This window comes from Chiroxiphia lanceolata, chromosome 6 (genome assembly GCF_009829145.1).
Source record: "Chiroxiphia lanceolata isolate bChiLan1 chromosome 6, bChiLan1.pri, whole genome shotgun sequence".
NCBI classification, from domain to species: domain Eukaryota; kingdom Metazoa; phylum Chordata; class Aves; order Passeriformes; family Pipridae; genus Chiroxiphia; species Chiroxiphia lanceolata.
The window spans coordinates 862,249-877,676 of record NC_045642.1 but is presented as its reverse complement, the minus strand read 5'-3'; the positions used below and the strand labels follow the sequence as shown (position 1 = coordinate 877,676).

Sequence of the window (15,428 nt, the reverse complement as noted above, 5' to 3'; positions counted from 1 at the left end):
CTTCATCTGCCTCTCCCAAGCTTCCTAGAAACCTGCTGAGCGGATTCGCAGCCCACGTGCTGCCAAATCCAATCCCGGCCACCGTTTGGGTGATGAGATCAAAATTCTTCCTGTGGAGCTGAGCCATCACAGGCTGGAAAGGTGCAGGACAACCTTCTCAACACCCACGTGTCCCCAGAGGAGTGACACTCCCCAGCTACACACAGAACACCCACCCAGGGGACCACCTCGGGATACCCCGGCTCCGTCCATCCCTCTTCCCCGTGGGGGTCATTAGCAGCCCTGAAGCCCTAAAAGTGCTCCCTAAGGACAGTCGTGGTTCTTTTGGGAGAGCTCCAAGGCACACCAAACCCCAGCCCTCGCTCCTGGCTTCCATCCCAAAAATGCCCTGGGGTGCAGTTTTAGTGGCACGGCCCTGCTGGGCAGGGAGGAGGCTGCAGGTCGCACATCCCCACGGAACCAGCGGCTCCGAGGGGCTGCAGGGGAGCTCTGGGCTCCTCCTCTCCAGGGAACTGGCTTGGACTCACCTCCCCGGGGCTCTGAAGCTGCAGGCTCTGCTCTGAGGAAGTCACAGATCTTCCTCTTCCTCCTCTTCTTTGTCTTTTTCTCTTCCTCCTCTTCATTTTCTTCTTACTTCCCTTCTTTTTCTCCCTCCTCCTCCTCTTCTCCATTTCCTTCCTTGCCCAGCTCCTGCGCACCCCCCACCCCACCGACTTAGGATTTATGGGGTTACCCCAGTGCTGCCCCCCAGGATCCACACAGAGGGAACCCCCCCAAACTTCTCCCCACCCATCACGGATGCTGCATCCTGAAGATTTTATACCCGGGAGGGGAATCTCCCCCCCCCCCGGAGAGCCAACCAGGGGGGCTTCCAGTAATTAGCAATTACCAGCCCTGGCGAGCTCCCCTGGCCTCTCCCAAAGCAGAGCCTGGCACTAATGAGGTTTTGTGCTAATTATAGTGGGCAGGCAGGGCCAGGAGTCCTGGTGAGGGGCTGCAGCAGCTTTTGGCTGGAGACCTTTCTGGATTCCTTGGGATATAAAACACACCGGGGTTAATCCGGGACAGCAATCCCAGCCATGCCCAGCGCTCCTCCATTCCCAGGAATACTGGGGGTGCTGTTCCAGCACTGGCCCTGCTTCCTGCTCACGAGCTGGTCCTTTTTCATCCATCTCTTGGAATAATTCCTGCTCAATATTGCAGGATTCTAGCTGGCATTGCACCGACCTGGAGATTGAGCCAGCAAAGGGAAATCCAGCCCTTTGGACAAACCTTGGGGATATTTGGGAACTGAGGCACCCAAAGCCTGTTCAATGACAGATTTGAGCATGTGTCCAGCATCCCAACAGGGCTTAATCTTCTTAAACTCTTCTCTCCCCATCCCAGCAGCTGGCTCAGCACTTCCCAAATCCCAGCCAGGGCAGCAACACCCACCCCAGCTGCTTGATCACAAACCTCAGCCCAGCTCCCACCATTCAGCTCCCTTGGGAATGCTATAAACCCCCTAAGATTAAAGAAAAAATCCCAAACCTTGTCCAGCTCTCCCCCTACGCAGAGCCCTGAGCAAACTTTAATTCCCTAGATTAAATATAAATCAATAAAATTGGGATTTTAATGAAGATGATGGGAAGGAACAGCCACAAATTACTGGCCTGGCCTGGCCCCTCATGGGGCTCCTTTTCCCCCCAGGGTGTATGGACAAAGGTGGGATTTAACAAACCCCTTGGAGGGAAACCCCTCAGACAGAGCCAGGCAACGCCAGGAAACACTTTTGGAAGCTGCAGGGTGTCCAAGTGGGTTCCATGGCAGGTTGGGGATGTGGGATAAGTGGCTTCCCAGGCTGTGATGCTCTGGGGAAGCTCTCCCAGGCACACATCCAGCCATTCCCATCCCTAGGGATGGAGGGACCCAGGACAGTGCGTGGTGCTGGGGCGTGGCTGGAGGGTACAGGGGGATGCCCAGCCCTAATTTAAGGTGATCCCACAACATGCACCCCTTTGCTTCTCCTCCCTGAGAGGGACCCAGCACCCTAAAAATAACCCATGGGAGCGCCACAGGTGCTTGGGAACTCGGCTTTTATTGTCACAGGACGCAGCAGCAGACAATGGGGTCGGTCACAACAGGGGGGACAAGGGGGAGGTCACCCCACAGGGTCCCAGCACAGTCACCTTGAACAGCCACAGAGCCCCCAGCACTGGGAGGGAGGGAGGGAAACATGAGCTGTGACCTGGATCCTTCCCATGTATTTCCTGCCCCATCCCTGTGCAAACAGACAAATTCTCAGCCCGTGGTGATTCTCCCCTTGGGAATGGGGAAATTAATGAACAGACACAGAGGCCCCTGCAAGCAACAGCATTTGTACCTCCTGGAATCGGCTCCGTCGTGTCCTTGCAACTGAGTGGCAGGGCATCAACGGGAGAAGCTGCCCCGGGAATGCTGTTCTGGGATGGAGAAGTGGGATCTGAGCCTAAGGGCTCAGTGTGCATCCGAAATCTGGGCAGGTCGATTTGCCTCCCCCAGGGATGGGCTGCCCCAGCGAGGTGGAGGTGTCAGGCCTGGGGTGACTTGGAACCTTGGAAAGCAGGGAGCAGGTGGTGGATTCAGCAGGGATGGAGCATCTGCTGCCCTTCTTCCAGGGTTTATTTACAGTCTCACTAGAGGAGAGCAAGCCAAGGGGCCTGAAATGTTAAGAAATGGCTTTCTGGAAAAGCCAGGGATTAACAGATCCCTGTTTGCTGTAATGTGCCCGGGGTTTCAGCCGTGTGCAGCCGGTCGGGAGAGGGGCTCCAGCAGCCCCTCCACAGCTGCTTCAGTTCACAAATCCAGGGAAAAACCGGGATGGAAGTTCAGCCCTGGCCTCTGGCAGGGGCTGGAGATGGGCAAAACCAGCTGGCCTGGTTCTTTGGGGGACAGCAGTGGAGGCAGAGAGGGACACAGCCCCCTGCCACCCTCTTCCGTACGGTGGAGGGTCTAGGGGCACTTAGGGGTGCGTGTGGGCAGGGATCACCCCTGGAGCAGCTGGATGGGCTGGCAGGGTTTGAGAATCCAGGGGGTTTTACCAGCCACAGCGGGCAGCAGAGGCAGCAGGGTCCCTCCCCAGGGCAGGGACAGCTGGTGGCATTCCAGGAGCCAGTGCGGCCCTCAGGGTCACCCATTGTGGGGGCTGGATTTGGGGCACAGACAGACACAGCTAGCTTAGGGCAGTAAGGAAAGACCCCCCAGATGTGTCTGTGCTGGGTCTGAGCCTTGCCAAAACGCAGCTGAGCCTCCAAAGGTCGACCCAACACCACTGAAGTCATCATGGGCCAAGATGCTGCTGACTGCAGCCATGCAGGAGGGGGAAGAGGGAACAAAGGGGTCAGAGGGATGAGGAACATCTTCCCTGCTGGCACAAAGCCTGTTTGTAAGAACCCACGGGCTCTTGTATCCCAGTCCCACCCTCCCCACTCTCCACCTTCCCCTTTGGGGAGCCGGCACAGCCCCAGCAGCCGCCCCCAACCCCGGGGCCAGAGCAGCAGGATGAGCCGTCCCGCCGTCCTGGAGCCAGGACACTCACTCAGGGATGTAGTCCCTGAAGGAGTTAAAGCTGAGGCTCCGGCCCACAGAGTTCAGGGTGGAGCTGGCCTGCATCTTGGGAATCTTCTCCATCAGCTTGGACACTGTCCTCCTCTTGAAGGAGCCCGGGGAGAAGTGCCCCTGCCTCAGCAGCTCCTGGTAGAGGCTGCTGAACACGGCCACCGGCTCCTCGTAGCTGTCCCGGGTGGAGATCTCGTAGAAAGGAAGCTTCAGGGCTTTGGAGAGGTTCTCACCGTCCTCCGTGGACACCATCCTGTCGAACTGCAGGTCCTTCTTGTTGCCCACGATGACGACGGGGGGCTGCTCGGCGCCGCCGCTGCGCTTGGGGCTGGCGTGGAGGTGGTTGATGAGGAAGCAGAGCCGCATCACCTCGTCGAAGCTGCACCGGTCGGTCACCGAGTACACCACGGCAAAGCCATCGCCCCACTTGATCTTCTCCTCGATCTGCAGGGAGTCCTCCTCCTGCCGGGGCAGACGGGCTCCCGTTAACGCCTCTGGAATTCCAGCACTGCCGGGCTGCAACCCGGAAAAACCTCCCGAGGGCCCGTCCCCGTCCCCGGGAAGGTTTTGGCTGTGGGTTCGCAGAGAGCAGTGACCTGCAGGCAATGCCTGGGGCAGGGGCGTGGTGGTTTGGGCAGCGTGGCAGATGGGGACGGCCATCACCCCTGTCCTGGCATGGGTAAGGGGGGAATCGCTGCTCCCTGGAGCCACCAGGATGCTCCACCGGCAGAGCGGTGCCACGCACCAGCAATGGGAATGTGGAAACATTCCCCTGAAGCCACACTGTGACTGACATTAGAGAGACATAAATTCACCAAAACGTCCTTTTTCTGAGATGAACACCATGAGGAGTGTTCCAGACACCACGGATTAAGGCCAGTGGGAGAGCGGGGGTGGCCTCCCATGGCAGGTTGCTCTGCTCCAGTGGTGTTTTCCCGGGCTCTGAACGGCCTGAGCTCACCTGTCCTGCCGTGTCAAGGATCTCAAAGTGCACCATCTCCCCGTCAATGACAGCCACGTGCCTGTAGATCATTTCTGGGGGGGACAGACAACAAAGGTGTGTGAGAGAACCCCAGCGGAGCAGCCACAGCCCGGGTGGCTGCGATGGAGCCGTGACGGAGGAGTGGATTTTCACCTACTGCATCCCACAGCCCTGTGGCCTCTGTTTCAAGGCCATATCTTGAACCAGCCCGTCTCCCCCTGCCCAGGAAGGGCAGCCCTGTGCTGTGGCATCAGGCCCAGCATCTCCCATGGCACCAGAGACCCCAGGACACCTGGATGGCTGCGGGGGCAGCAGTGAACAAAGTGTGGGAGCAACATGGGGTCATGGAGCAGCAGAGGGAAAACAGATAATAATAATAACAACAGAAAGGGAAAAAGGGATTCAGGAACCAGGCAGAGGTCAGGATGGCTGGGGGCTCTGCCCACTGCCAGTCTGGACAAGGAGGAACAGGAGGGAATGTGGTGAGTTTGGGACAGTTCACTCTGTGACAGCACCAAGGAAAAGGAGTTTCCCTACCTAGAGTTGGATCATAGTCTCCAATGAACCTCCTGGTGATGAATCGTACAGTCAATGCTGGAAAAAAACACACAACAAAGCCTGTTATGGTTGTCAGATCAAGCTGCAGGGAAACATCAGCTGCCTGAGGCAGGAGGGATGGAGGATGGATCTGTGCGAAGGATGAAGCAGGGACATGCAGGAGGAACAGAGCAGGAACCTGCAGAATGGATGGAGCAGGGACCTGTGGAAGGGGTCCCATGAATTTCAGCCCAGTCTGTTTAACCTGACCCAGACACAGCATGTGGAGAAGGGAAGGCTGCTGGCACCGAATTTCATGGAATTCACCAAAAGGCCAAAGTGAGAGGAGCACAGGGCATGGCAAACCAGGATCTCCTCCCTAGGCCAGCCATGCCTTGCAGGAAAGCAGCACTGGAAGTGACACCAGGAGCTGGGAGGGGAGCTGAGCCGGTGTCTGGAGGATCAGCCCATTCTCGGTCCTCACATCCTCTCCCTGCTATGCCTGAGCCTGGGAATTCACATCCCTGGGATGCTGGGCACAACTGCGGACCAGTTTCATCCTTGCAAGGCCTCCAGCACCCCAGCCCCTTCTGATGCTGCCACAGCACCAACACAGGGATCTGCTCCTTTGGAACAATTTTTCCTCCTTGCAAGGGCAAGGATCAGCAGGAGCAGCCACAGCTCGGGCAGTTAAACCCCCTCATCCAATTACAGGTTTCCCTGTGCCAGAGCCAAGCCAGGCAATTCCCAAATTGCTGGCAGGGCGAGGGCTGCTGGTGCTGTAGCCTTGCCCAGCCACTCCATCAACACAGCAAGGGCTCTCTCCTGGCTACCTCTCATCAATCCCAGCCAGCCGGGCTGAGGGATCCAGACCCTGGCTCCAGAGCAGGGCTGGGAGGTGGGCAAGCTCCCTGGGCACTGCAAAAGACCCCCAAAGGCTCCTCAGATTTTCCTGTGAGAGGTAGGAAAAGCTTTGCCCGTGGTGCAAAGTCTCCAGACAGGAATTTCCAGCGATGGGGAGAGTGGCACCGACGCCTGGGGGGAAATTTGTGGTTGGGAAGCTGACGAGAGTTCAGAAGCACGGGTTGAGTGGAAGTGGTTCCTGAGCCCTTCAAAGTGTTAATGATGGTAATGGAGATGGGAGTGAAAGGCAGTGGAGAGGCTGAGAGCTGGCTTGGAAAGGCAACAGGAGTGGAGAGGGAAATTAGAGGAAAATAAGTGGGAACAGGGGAAAAAAGAACAGCCAGAGCAAGGCAGGAGTGCGGATCCAGGAGGGAGAGGATGGAGAAGCTGCACACCAGGTGCCAGCGCAGCGGGAGGAAGGGAACAGAGCAGGAGTGTGACGGGAGAATAAACCTCAGCAGAACCAGGATGTGATGAAAACCTCTCCAGAAACACAAGGGGGGGATGTAAAAATCCAACACCAGGCCAGTGCGACGCTCCAAGCTCACCTTCCCTGTGCAACCTGGGGTCAGTTTGTCCTATCTGCCCATCAGCAGATATTCCCAGTGTCCTGCCCTTACAGACCCACACCAGACCAGTCAAGATCTGTGTGTTTGTCCCAGGAATGTGGCATCCCACCTAAGTCAGGCTTCCTGCTCCACCAGCCCCAACAGCTTCTCCTGCCTCTCACAACCTGCCTGGCTCCTGTTTGGGGGATTCACCATCCCCTCACCCCCCAATCCGCCTGTGGGTTTAAACCTGCCCAGCAGGGAAGGGATTTGATGGGAAAAGCAGGTAATTTAGCCAAACTGCTGTGAGGAGATAACCAGGGATCCCTGCAGGAGGCACCTATCGGCACCTTCAAAGAGGTGATGGAATTATCAGGGGGAGTGGGAACGAGCCAGGCTCGGTCTGTAGAAAGCACCTGATTGTGTGTCATATGTCAGGCAGCCACCCAAAGCTGGAGCACATGCTGTGGGATGAGAAGAGGAGCCAATTAGATTGATTAAAAATTGGCTGGAGTGCAGGAACAGGAGCGGAGTTGCCAATGGGGGAAGCGGCCGCAGGCAGAGCAGCCGTGGCCACCCAGCCTTATAAGGAGGTTTCTTTCCCCATCCTGAACATCAGTAACCCCGGGGAGGGCTCTCTGAGGAGAGCCCCAGAGCTGAAAGGGTTAATTGTGTATAGAACCTGGGCTCCAGGGATGGCTGTGGGCTCGGGGCTGATTTACCTGCCACAGGGAGGGCTGGGCACCTCATGGTTGCTCTGAGCGCCTGCCCACGTGCTGCCCTGTTTGTGCTGCTGTGGAACGGTGTCCAGCACCGATCCATCTTCTGTCCACGTGCTGCAGCAGAGCTCTGCTCTGGATTATGGCAAAGTTTACGCTGGGCAGCAGCAGCAGAGGATAACACAAGCCCTGGCTGGGCTGCGTTTCCAGCTCCCGAGGGTGAGTCGCACAGCCCAGATCCTTAAACCACAGGGCTGCCCCCAACCCCCATTCCTACTCGGAGGGTCTGTGACCTCAGATCACCACACCCTGAAGGTTTCCAAACTGCTCCAAAAAGACCCAAACTCTTTCTGAGAATTAAGGAGGATTTTTTTTTCCCTCTTACAGCTGCCCAGATATGAGCTACCCTCTGGTTGTTCCCACCCCTCGGCTCTCCCAGCCCGGTTCTGTGTCCTGCAGGGTGGATGCAGCAGCTTGTCCTGGTGATGCTCCAGTGTGGGGCCCACTCACATCCTGGGGGCTGCTCCCTGTTCCTGGCACAGTCCTCTGCAGGAGCCACGTATCAATGACCTCCCTGTGCCCTGATTCCATGGCCTCTGTCACCATCAGGTGGGCAAAAACCCCACTCCTGGAGGACACGAGTGTTGATGGCACCAACAGAAGCCACAGCTGAGCCCAACTGGAGGAACTTTTAAAGACCCTCAGCATGATCCCACCCAAAGGAGGAGGCACAACAGCCCCTCAACTGCCTGCAGGAAGGGCCCAAAGCTCCCAGGAATCTGCTCTGTGCCGGGTGGGATCGACACCATCAGGAAGACACGTGTTCAGGCTGGGGTGGGGGTGAGCCAAAGGCTCTGTGTGTGCTGCACAGGCTCCATCTGCTCTGTCGAGGCCGAATACTGCCCTGGTGCTCTGGGTACTGCAGAGCTGAACCCACCCCGTGCTCCTGTGCTGCTCGTGGAGAGCTGGGAGCTGCCTCATCTGATTCAATCAGGGAATTATAATTTTTCACTAGTGCCAGTTGCTGTGCACGGAAAAGCAACTCCAGCGGCTGCAACAGCTGCTGCTGCTGCGGCACCTGCACAGGTGATGCCTTTTCCAAAGGGGCAGGACATTCCCTTTCCCCGAGGACGTGGCAGCTTGGCCGTGTCCCAGAGGCTCCCCCAGGCTCTGCACGGATCATGGACCATTGCAATAAACCGGTGTGGATCCACATGAATACACACCTTCCCCTGCCTCTGACCCCCTCCTGGCACGCTGGGTGCCGCGGAGGGCACCTTTGCCCCCAAGTGCTCGCAGCCCGGGATAGAGGAGTGGGAAGGGGGTAAGGATGATCCCCAGGAAGGAACACGGTGAAGGAAGGAGCTGAGATGCTCCCGGCAGAGCATCCCGAACCCCCACCCCGACGGGCGCAGACGGAGAGCGCCGGGCAAGGCGCAGGGAAAGAGAGTTTTCCTGAAGGAAAAAACACACGGCCAGGCGCCGTGCAGGAGGCTCCGCAAAGCCGCTGCGGGAGCTGGGGACGAGCAGCGAACTCCCAACGCCTAGGAAAACCCAAACCCGAGCCCAGCTTTTGGGAAAGCTCTCCCGGTCAGCGATGTGCCCCCCGGACCCACCACTCCCGCTCAGCCGGGGACCCCTTGGGCACGGGAAAACCCCCCGGTGGGACGAGCCCCGGCTGCGAAGTGTCCACGCGGGGAACTCGAGGGGAGGGAACCTCAGTGCCCTCAAACGCCGTGGGCTGGGGGACACCGGGGTTATGTTCCCCATCCCGGCTTTCTAAGGGACACGGGAGGGTCAGTCAGTCTGCCCGGGAAGAAGCCAGAGGGGAGACACCGGGGGGACGCCTGGGGATGCCAGGAGGGTACCGGGGAATGCTGGAGGCATGCGGGGGACGCCGGAGGGATATCGGAGGGATGCGGGGATGCCGGAGGGATACCGGAGGGATGCGGGGATGCCGGAGGGATACCGGAGGGATGCGGGGATGCCGGAGGGGTGCTGGCGGGAGATGCCGGGAGGACACCGGGAGGATGAGGGGGAAGCCCCGTCCTACCTGTCTTGCCCACGGCGCTCTGCCCCAGCACGACGAGGCGCAGGGTGCGGGCCGGGCTGAGGCTGACGGAGCGGCGCAGGGGCCGCGGGAAGCTCATCCCGGCGTCGGGCCGGGGCTGCCCCGGGCTCCGCCGTCGTCCCCGGCGCTGCTGCACCGGCTCCGCCCCGGGGGCCGGGCTGGGCTCAGCCCCGGCTGATGCCGCCCTCCTACTCCTCGTTCTCCTCCTACCCCGTCCCGGAGGCTCTTCGGGAATCGTAGCTCGGTTTTCCCGCACGCAGCAGCCCCGGACCCCTCGGAGCCGGCCGGGAGAGCTGCTCACCGCAGAGGGGCAAAGCCAAGGCTGGACGGGGCGTGGAGCGACCTGGGCCGGTGAAAGGTGTCCCTGTGCATGGCAGGGGGTGGAACTGGGTGGGCTTCGAGGTCCCTTCCAACCCAAATGATCCTGTGATTCCACGAGTCTGTGAAAGTGAGGAAAGAATGGAGAAATGGTGCAACAACGCCCCAGCCAGGCAACCACGGCCAGGGTGCTGCCTGTCCCCAACTCCCAGCCTGAAATCACGATTTCCTCCACGTTTGTGCATAAGACAAATTAATAGAGATGACAGGAGGTGGGTCAGCCTCAGCCTTTCCCCTCATCTCCCCTTCCCCTCAACCACAAGCAGGGAAAGGAGTGAACCCCGGCTCCAACACAAACCACCCACTAAAATCCCCGTGGATATCAAAGAGCAAGGAATTCACACCAGGCCTGGAACCAAACTTTGTGTGTTTTGGTGCAGCAGCATCACCAGGCTGTTAAACACCAGTGTAAGGGTGTACCCAGGAACAAGATGTGCAGGTAACGAGTGCACAGCTCAGAGCAGTACCTGGAGCGGGCAGGGATGTGTGTTGGGTGTCCTGGAAAAAAGGGAAAAGCCTGGCAACACCTCAGCTGTCTCCATCAGACTCCAGGACGCCGCTGGCCTGTGGGGTGCAGATGCCAGGTGACACCAGTGCTGCAAACACCAGCAGAAGGGACCTGGCCAGGAGTGTGGAGCCCTCAAATGCCCACACGAAGGACTCAGTCCTTTTTCCAAGGGCTGCACCCCTTTCTGTGGCACAGGGATCTCTGTCTGCCCATCTCGGGTGACTTGGCACTGGTGCTGGAGGGAACATGAACCCACCTGGTATTTATAGCCCGTGTCAGATGTCCAAAGGGAACACTGCTGGTGCCTATGGAGACATCAGCACTCATCCAGCCCCAGAGGGTTATCAGGAGCACGGCTGCCAGCAGGATTAGTGCTGGAGAGGGGCCCTGGATAACACAGGGGCTGCTGTGGGGAGCCTGGAGAGGGAGCAGACCTCACCCAAACCCCCACTTTGCCATCACGTGTGTCTCCCTGTGTATCAGCCACTGGCAACAGCCCTGCTCCAGCTTCTCCAAAGGCTCATGGCTACATCTGGGGCCCAGAAAACACCAGCAAGGCAATAAACCTCGGATTTCGGGACAAAAGCTGATTCCCAGCTGGGGAACAGCAGGGTGTCAAGAAAAAGAAGTCTCCGTTATGATCCTTCCCTATTTTTAGCCCCGTTTCCTACGGAAATGAGATGTCTGCAATCAACTCCTCTTCTTGCCTGATCCTCTGCAACGCCAGTTTTAATACATTGCCTGATTTCAGGCAAATGAGGGATAAGCCACAGAGAAAATCCTTTTCCTGCAAGTTGCGTGACAAAAAAATGGCCAAATTTCGTGGAAAAGCAACCCCTGCGCTTTTTGGAAGGCAGGAACTGGCCAGCAGGTCCCTGGCTGGGGGAATCCAGAGTAACGATTCCTGCTGCTCCAAGGGATGCTGCCCTCGTGCTGGAAGCCAGGCAGTCACACCTGTACACCTCTGCCTGCCTCAATTCCAAGTGCATCAACAGGGCACAGATTTGCAGGGATGAGGGAACAAATGGACAAGAAGCACGGAGTTAACATGGAAGCCACCTTGGGAAAATCACTTCACCTCCCTTTACACCACCCCCAGACCAGGCTGGGTTGGATCACTGGGTTGGATCACTGCTCCAGAAAAAATACACCCCTGGATTCTTTAGGGAAAGGTCAGTGTGGGCCCTGCAGCTGGGAGGGGGTTGTGTCCCTGACAGCACATCTGGGGACTACCCAGAGAAACTCCTGCTCCTCACGCACGGATCTCCCTGGCATGGTGGGAGCCACATGTGTGTTCCCACAGGAACACTCAGCGCCACGTCCCACGTTTGCCAGGGAATGTTTGGCTGGGTGACAGTGGAAACAGGACTTTATCATCTGCCATCACTGAGTAAGCCACCTGTGGCAGAGCCAGGTGGGAGAGGTGCAGGGGATATTGTTTTCTGCTGAAATATTTGTGGCCGGGCCATTCCATACTTGCTGTTTTATAAAGACATGATGGAGTCTGCTCTGGGAAAGAGGCCAGGGGCTCCCATGAATCACAGCCCTGCAAACAAAAAAAATCAGCTGAAATGAAAAGTTGGCCTAAAGCAAAGAACCAAATCTCCTCAGGCTGCAGTCTCAGATCAGGGGGATCCTGTTCTGTGCTCCAAACCACTTCCCTGTGGATCATCAGCTATTTGACAGCTGCCAAAAAAATTGAACTTCGTTGCTTCTGAAAGACAGCAATGGTGTGGTTTTATTTAGGAAAGGAAAATAAAATAACAGCAGTCCATTTTCTCTACATTAGTTGATCCAAAGGCATGGGATGCCAGCAAGTCCATGCAGGAGCCAACTCCAGTTTTCAAAAATGACCAAGGCATCTCAAAGTATCTCCAACAAGGTTTAGCTCCTCTCCTGAGCCTCCATTTCAAGGGCTCAAACCTGTTTCCAGCTCACCCATCGCATTTAATTGTCACTCACTGATGACTGCACAGACATTCCCGTGTGCGGCTCGGCTGCCGGGGGAGTTAATGCCAGATGGAGCCATCAGGGATAAAACCAAAGCCGTGCTGCCCTGTCAATAAACACATTTTGGGTTGTTACAGCAAACCCAGCACCCCCAAGGGTCCCCCCAGCCTTCAGGCCCTCACCTTCCTCGTGCCCTCCGTGGACTCGCCCCGTTCCTTCCGAACCCGATCCCTGGCCCTGCTGCAGCCGTGAAACCACGTTCACATCCAGGGCGAGGCACAGGAGCAGGGACACGGATCCCAGTTGCTTCTCCACGTGCTATAAATAGCAAGAGGGAAAACAGATGAAAGCCCCTGAGCCCCAGCACTGCCCAGGCGCTCCGGCTGCAGCCGGACTTCTCCGTGCGGGATTCGCATCAGCCCAGACCCGCTGGGGAAGCATTTCCTTTATTTTATTAATAAAAGGATGGTTTTTAGGCCACAGGAGATGATAAAACCTCTAGCACAAGAAAAATCCAACCAGCACGGGTTCCTGGTGTCCCGTTCTGTCTGTCACTGAAGCGGATTCCGAAGCGCGTCCGGATCACGCTGAGAAAATAAATCTGGCTCCGCGTCAGAGTTCAAAGACGCCTTCACGAAGCCATCAGGGGAAAAAAAACACACGGAAGGGACAAATTAACAGCATTTCCCCCCCGCCCCAGGGCCTGAACAACATGTCCCAAGAGCTTTCCAAGCTGCTTTGCCACTGGATGAACTCCGGCAGCTCACGGGGCTGGCAGACCGTGCGATCCACGTATCCTAACGGAGCTGCTAAAATCCCTTTGCTGCCCTCTGGGTCCCCAGAGGAGTTTCCTGCACTTAGTTTTTCCACAGGAGCCAGCTGTTGGGAAGGAGGGCACTGCCACAGACCACTTCTGCCACGCTCCATCAGGCTCCACACCGCAGGAAGTTTCCCACCACGGGAATGGCTTTGCTTGGGAAGCTGGTTTTAGAACACAGAGCAACGTGCCCAGGGAAGGGAGAGGAACCCCATCATGGAGGTGATTTAAACCTCCAGAAATGCTGCAAAAAGTGATCCTGTGGGATGACCAGGAGGGGCTGTTTCCCCTTCAATCACGAGGACGATTTCACTGTCAGGATGCGAAACCCCAAGTCCAAGCCCCTCAAAGGTGCAACATCTGAAGCACAGAGGGGGGGGGTGTTGGAACAGGATCAGCCTTTGAAATGATGGAAACCTCGCTCTGAAGCAGCTGGACCTGAGGGGGGTGGAAAAACCTGCAGCCACAAATGAATTCAGTTGCCTCAGGCCACTCCTGAAAGGGCAGAGGAGGAAGTCAGGGCTGGGCTCAGCACACAGGAAATCAGGGATTCAAACACCTCCCTTGGCTCCTCCGGAGAGGGGAGGGCAGGAGGGACTCTGGGAGGACATGCACCTGGGATCCAGGGAGCAGCAGGGCCAGGGATCCACTCAGCTGCACCCGGGTATTCCTGCCCAAAACGGGGGGATGCCAGAGCAGAGCCGGCAGCGCAGCAATGGCACCTCCTGAGCGATTTCCGACAGCTATTCCCAAGCAAACCTTGCAGCTGGCAAGAAAACAACGCTTCCTCAGTATGGGAAATGTCAGAGCTGCACAGCCAGTTGTCCTGCTGCCTCGGAGTGCTGCCGGAATTCTTGGAAAGCACGAGAGGAGCAGCACAGGCAGTGGCTTTGTGGCCAGCGGGCAGGGATCAGCGCTGGAATTCGCTCAGATTCCCAGCAGATGCCCTCTGCTCCGGCTCTCCGGCCTCCTTCCAGGGGGGACAGACGCCACAGGGGTGGCCAGAGCCCAGGCCTGGTTCTTGTCTGACCCACGTGGATCTAACTCTGGGCAAAGGATCTCAAATTCCACCCGGATCCGACGTGATGTTCTGTCCTAACAGATAAATTCCCACCATGAATCAGTACAAACCCGCTTTGGTGAGAAATTCCTCTCCTTAACCTATGTAAGTGCTATTTAGCACCAGGAAGAGGGTCACAAGGATCAGTCCCCAACACATGAAGCCACATGGAGACCTGTGACTTCTCCATGGAAAACCTGGGATCCCCGCTTCCACCTGGAATTGCAAAAAGCTTTTTTTTTTTTTTAAATTCCCCTGAAACAAATGTTAAAATAATCCCCTTTTCCCTCAGTCTTAATGAGTAATTCCAATAAAAAATGAATACATTGCTCTAATTTTGTATTAGATTTTCAAACAAAAAACTTTCTGATAGTGGTTGATTTTCTCTTCCCGCATTTTTCTCCCCCAAAACGCTGTGCAACCACCCTGATTTTGTACAGTGTCTCACTTGGATCAGAATCACATTCCCAAGGGCTTTTTTGGGGATCAGTTTTACAGAACTTAAGCCACTTGGCTTTTCTTTTGACTCCACACGGGCCTCTTCCCTCCATGTTTCCAAGCCCTGAATCTCTTGTTATTTCCAAGCGTTCCTTCCTATCTGGGAAGGACAGAACATTCCTGCTACATCCCCTTAAAGCCAAGACATGCTGTTTCTTAGCCCCAGCACCTAAACACAGAGGGACTGAGGGTTTCCAGTCCAATTCCTTCAGCTGCTTCCGCCGTGGATCAGGAACAGCCTGTATCCCAGAGGAAGGCACCTCGTGCCAGCCCACAACAGCCTCTGCCTGCTGCTGGGCTCTGTGGGTCCAGTGTGGAACTGGAATCACACCTGTGGGAGAAGGGGAGAGGTGGGAGATGATTTTTGTAGGGGTCTCCCCACCCCTTCAGTTTTAAGAGCTTGGGAACGATGATTCAAGCCATCCATCAGCTGTTTAAAACTGGGCATCCAACCTCAGCAGCAGGGAAGGAGCAGCATTCCCAAGGCCTATCCATGCCAGAGGATCCCAGATAGGAAGGGGTGAGTCAGCCTCTGCAGATCCAGCTCAACCCAGGCCCCATCTGGATCCTTCTCCAGCTCGAGTCAGGCAGGTGAAAAGCAAACTGGCACCTCAAGTGATCTCCCGAAGGAATGGTGAGATTGGACACCCAGGACAAGCCCCAGATGGATCAAAACCTTCACTTCCTTCAGCACAGGGTTCTGGCAACCTCGGTCCCAGGAGGAGCCACCGTGGTGGGGCACAAGGACACCAAACATGGATCTCCTCCCAGCCTGAAGCAAGATGTTCCCTGGGGAAGTGACCAGGTGAGCAGGGCCTGTTATCCCTTCCCGTGGGACTGTAGGGAATCCCACAGCTACCCCCAAGAGCCTGCTGAGAAAC

General features: G+C 56.9%; 1 protein-coding gene across 1 annotated transcript; it reads right to left on the bottom strand.

Annotated features, from left to right (window-relative positions):
* Window positions 1-2,065: 2,065 nt before the first annotated feature.
* LOC116788627 (ras-related and estrogen-regulated growth inhibitor-like) lies at window positions 2,066-9,418 on the bottom strand. The gene is made up of 5 exons (XM_032691644.1): window positions 9,319-9,418; window positions 5,096-5,152; window positions 4,538-4,611; window positions 3,557-4,038; window positions 2,066-2,678 (listed from the first exon to the last, which is right to left on the bottom strand). The coding sequence occupies exons 1-5, from the start codon at window positions 9,413-9,415 to the stop codon at window positions 2,468-2,470; spliced, it is 921 nt and encodes a 306-aa protein (XP_032547535.1). The 5' UTR covers window positions 9,416-9,418; the 3' UTR covers window positions 2,066-2,467.
* Between the last annotated feature and the right edge of the window lie 6,010 nt (window positions 9,419-15,428).

What these genes read in the sequence shown, in the direction of transcription:
- LOC116788627 (XM_032691644.1), bottom strand. Translation starts at nt 9,415, where the DNA reads ATGAGCTTCCCGCGGCCCCTGCGCCGCTCCGTCAGCCTCAGCCCGGCC. An exon ending in GAGCGCCGTGGGCAAGACAG is followed by an intron (nt 5,153 to 9,318) that starts GTAGGACGGGGC and finishes GTTTTTTTCCAG; the next exon opens with CATTGACTGTACGATTCATC. An exon ending in TTCAGGGACTACATCCCTGA is followed by an intron (nt 2,679 to 3,556) that starts GTGAGTGTCCTG and finishes TTAACATTTCAG; the next exon opens with GCCCCTTGGCTTGCTCTCCT.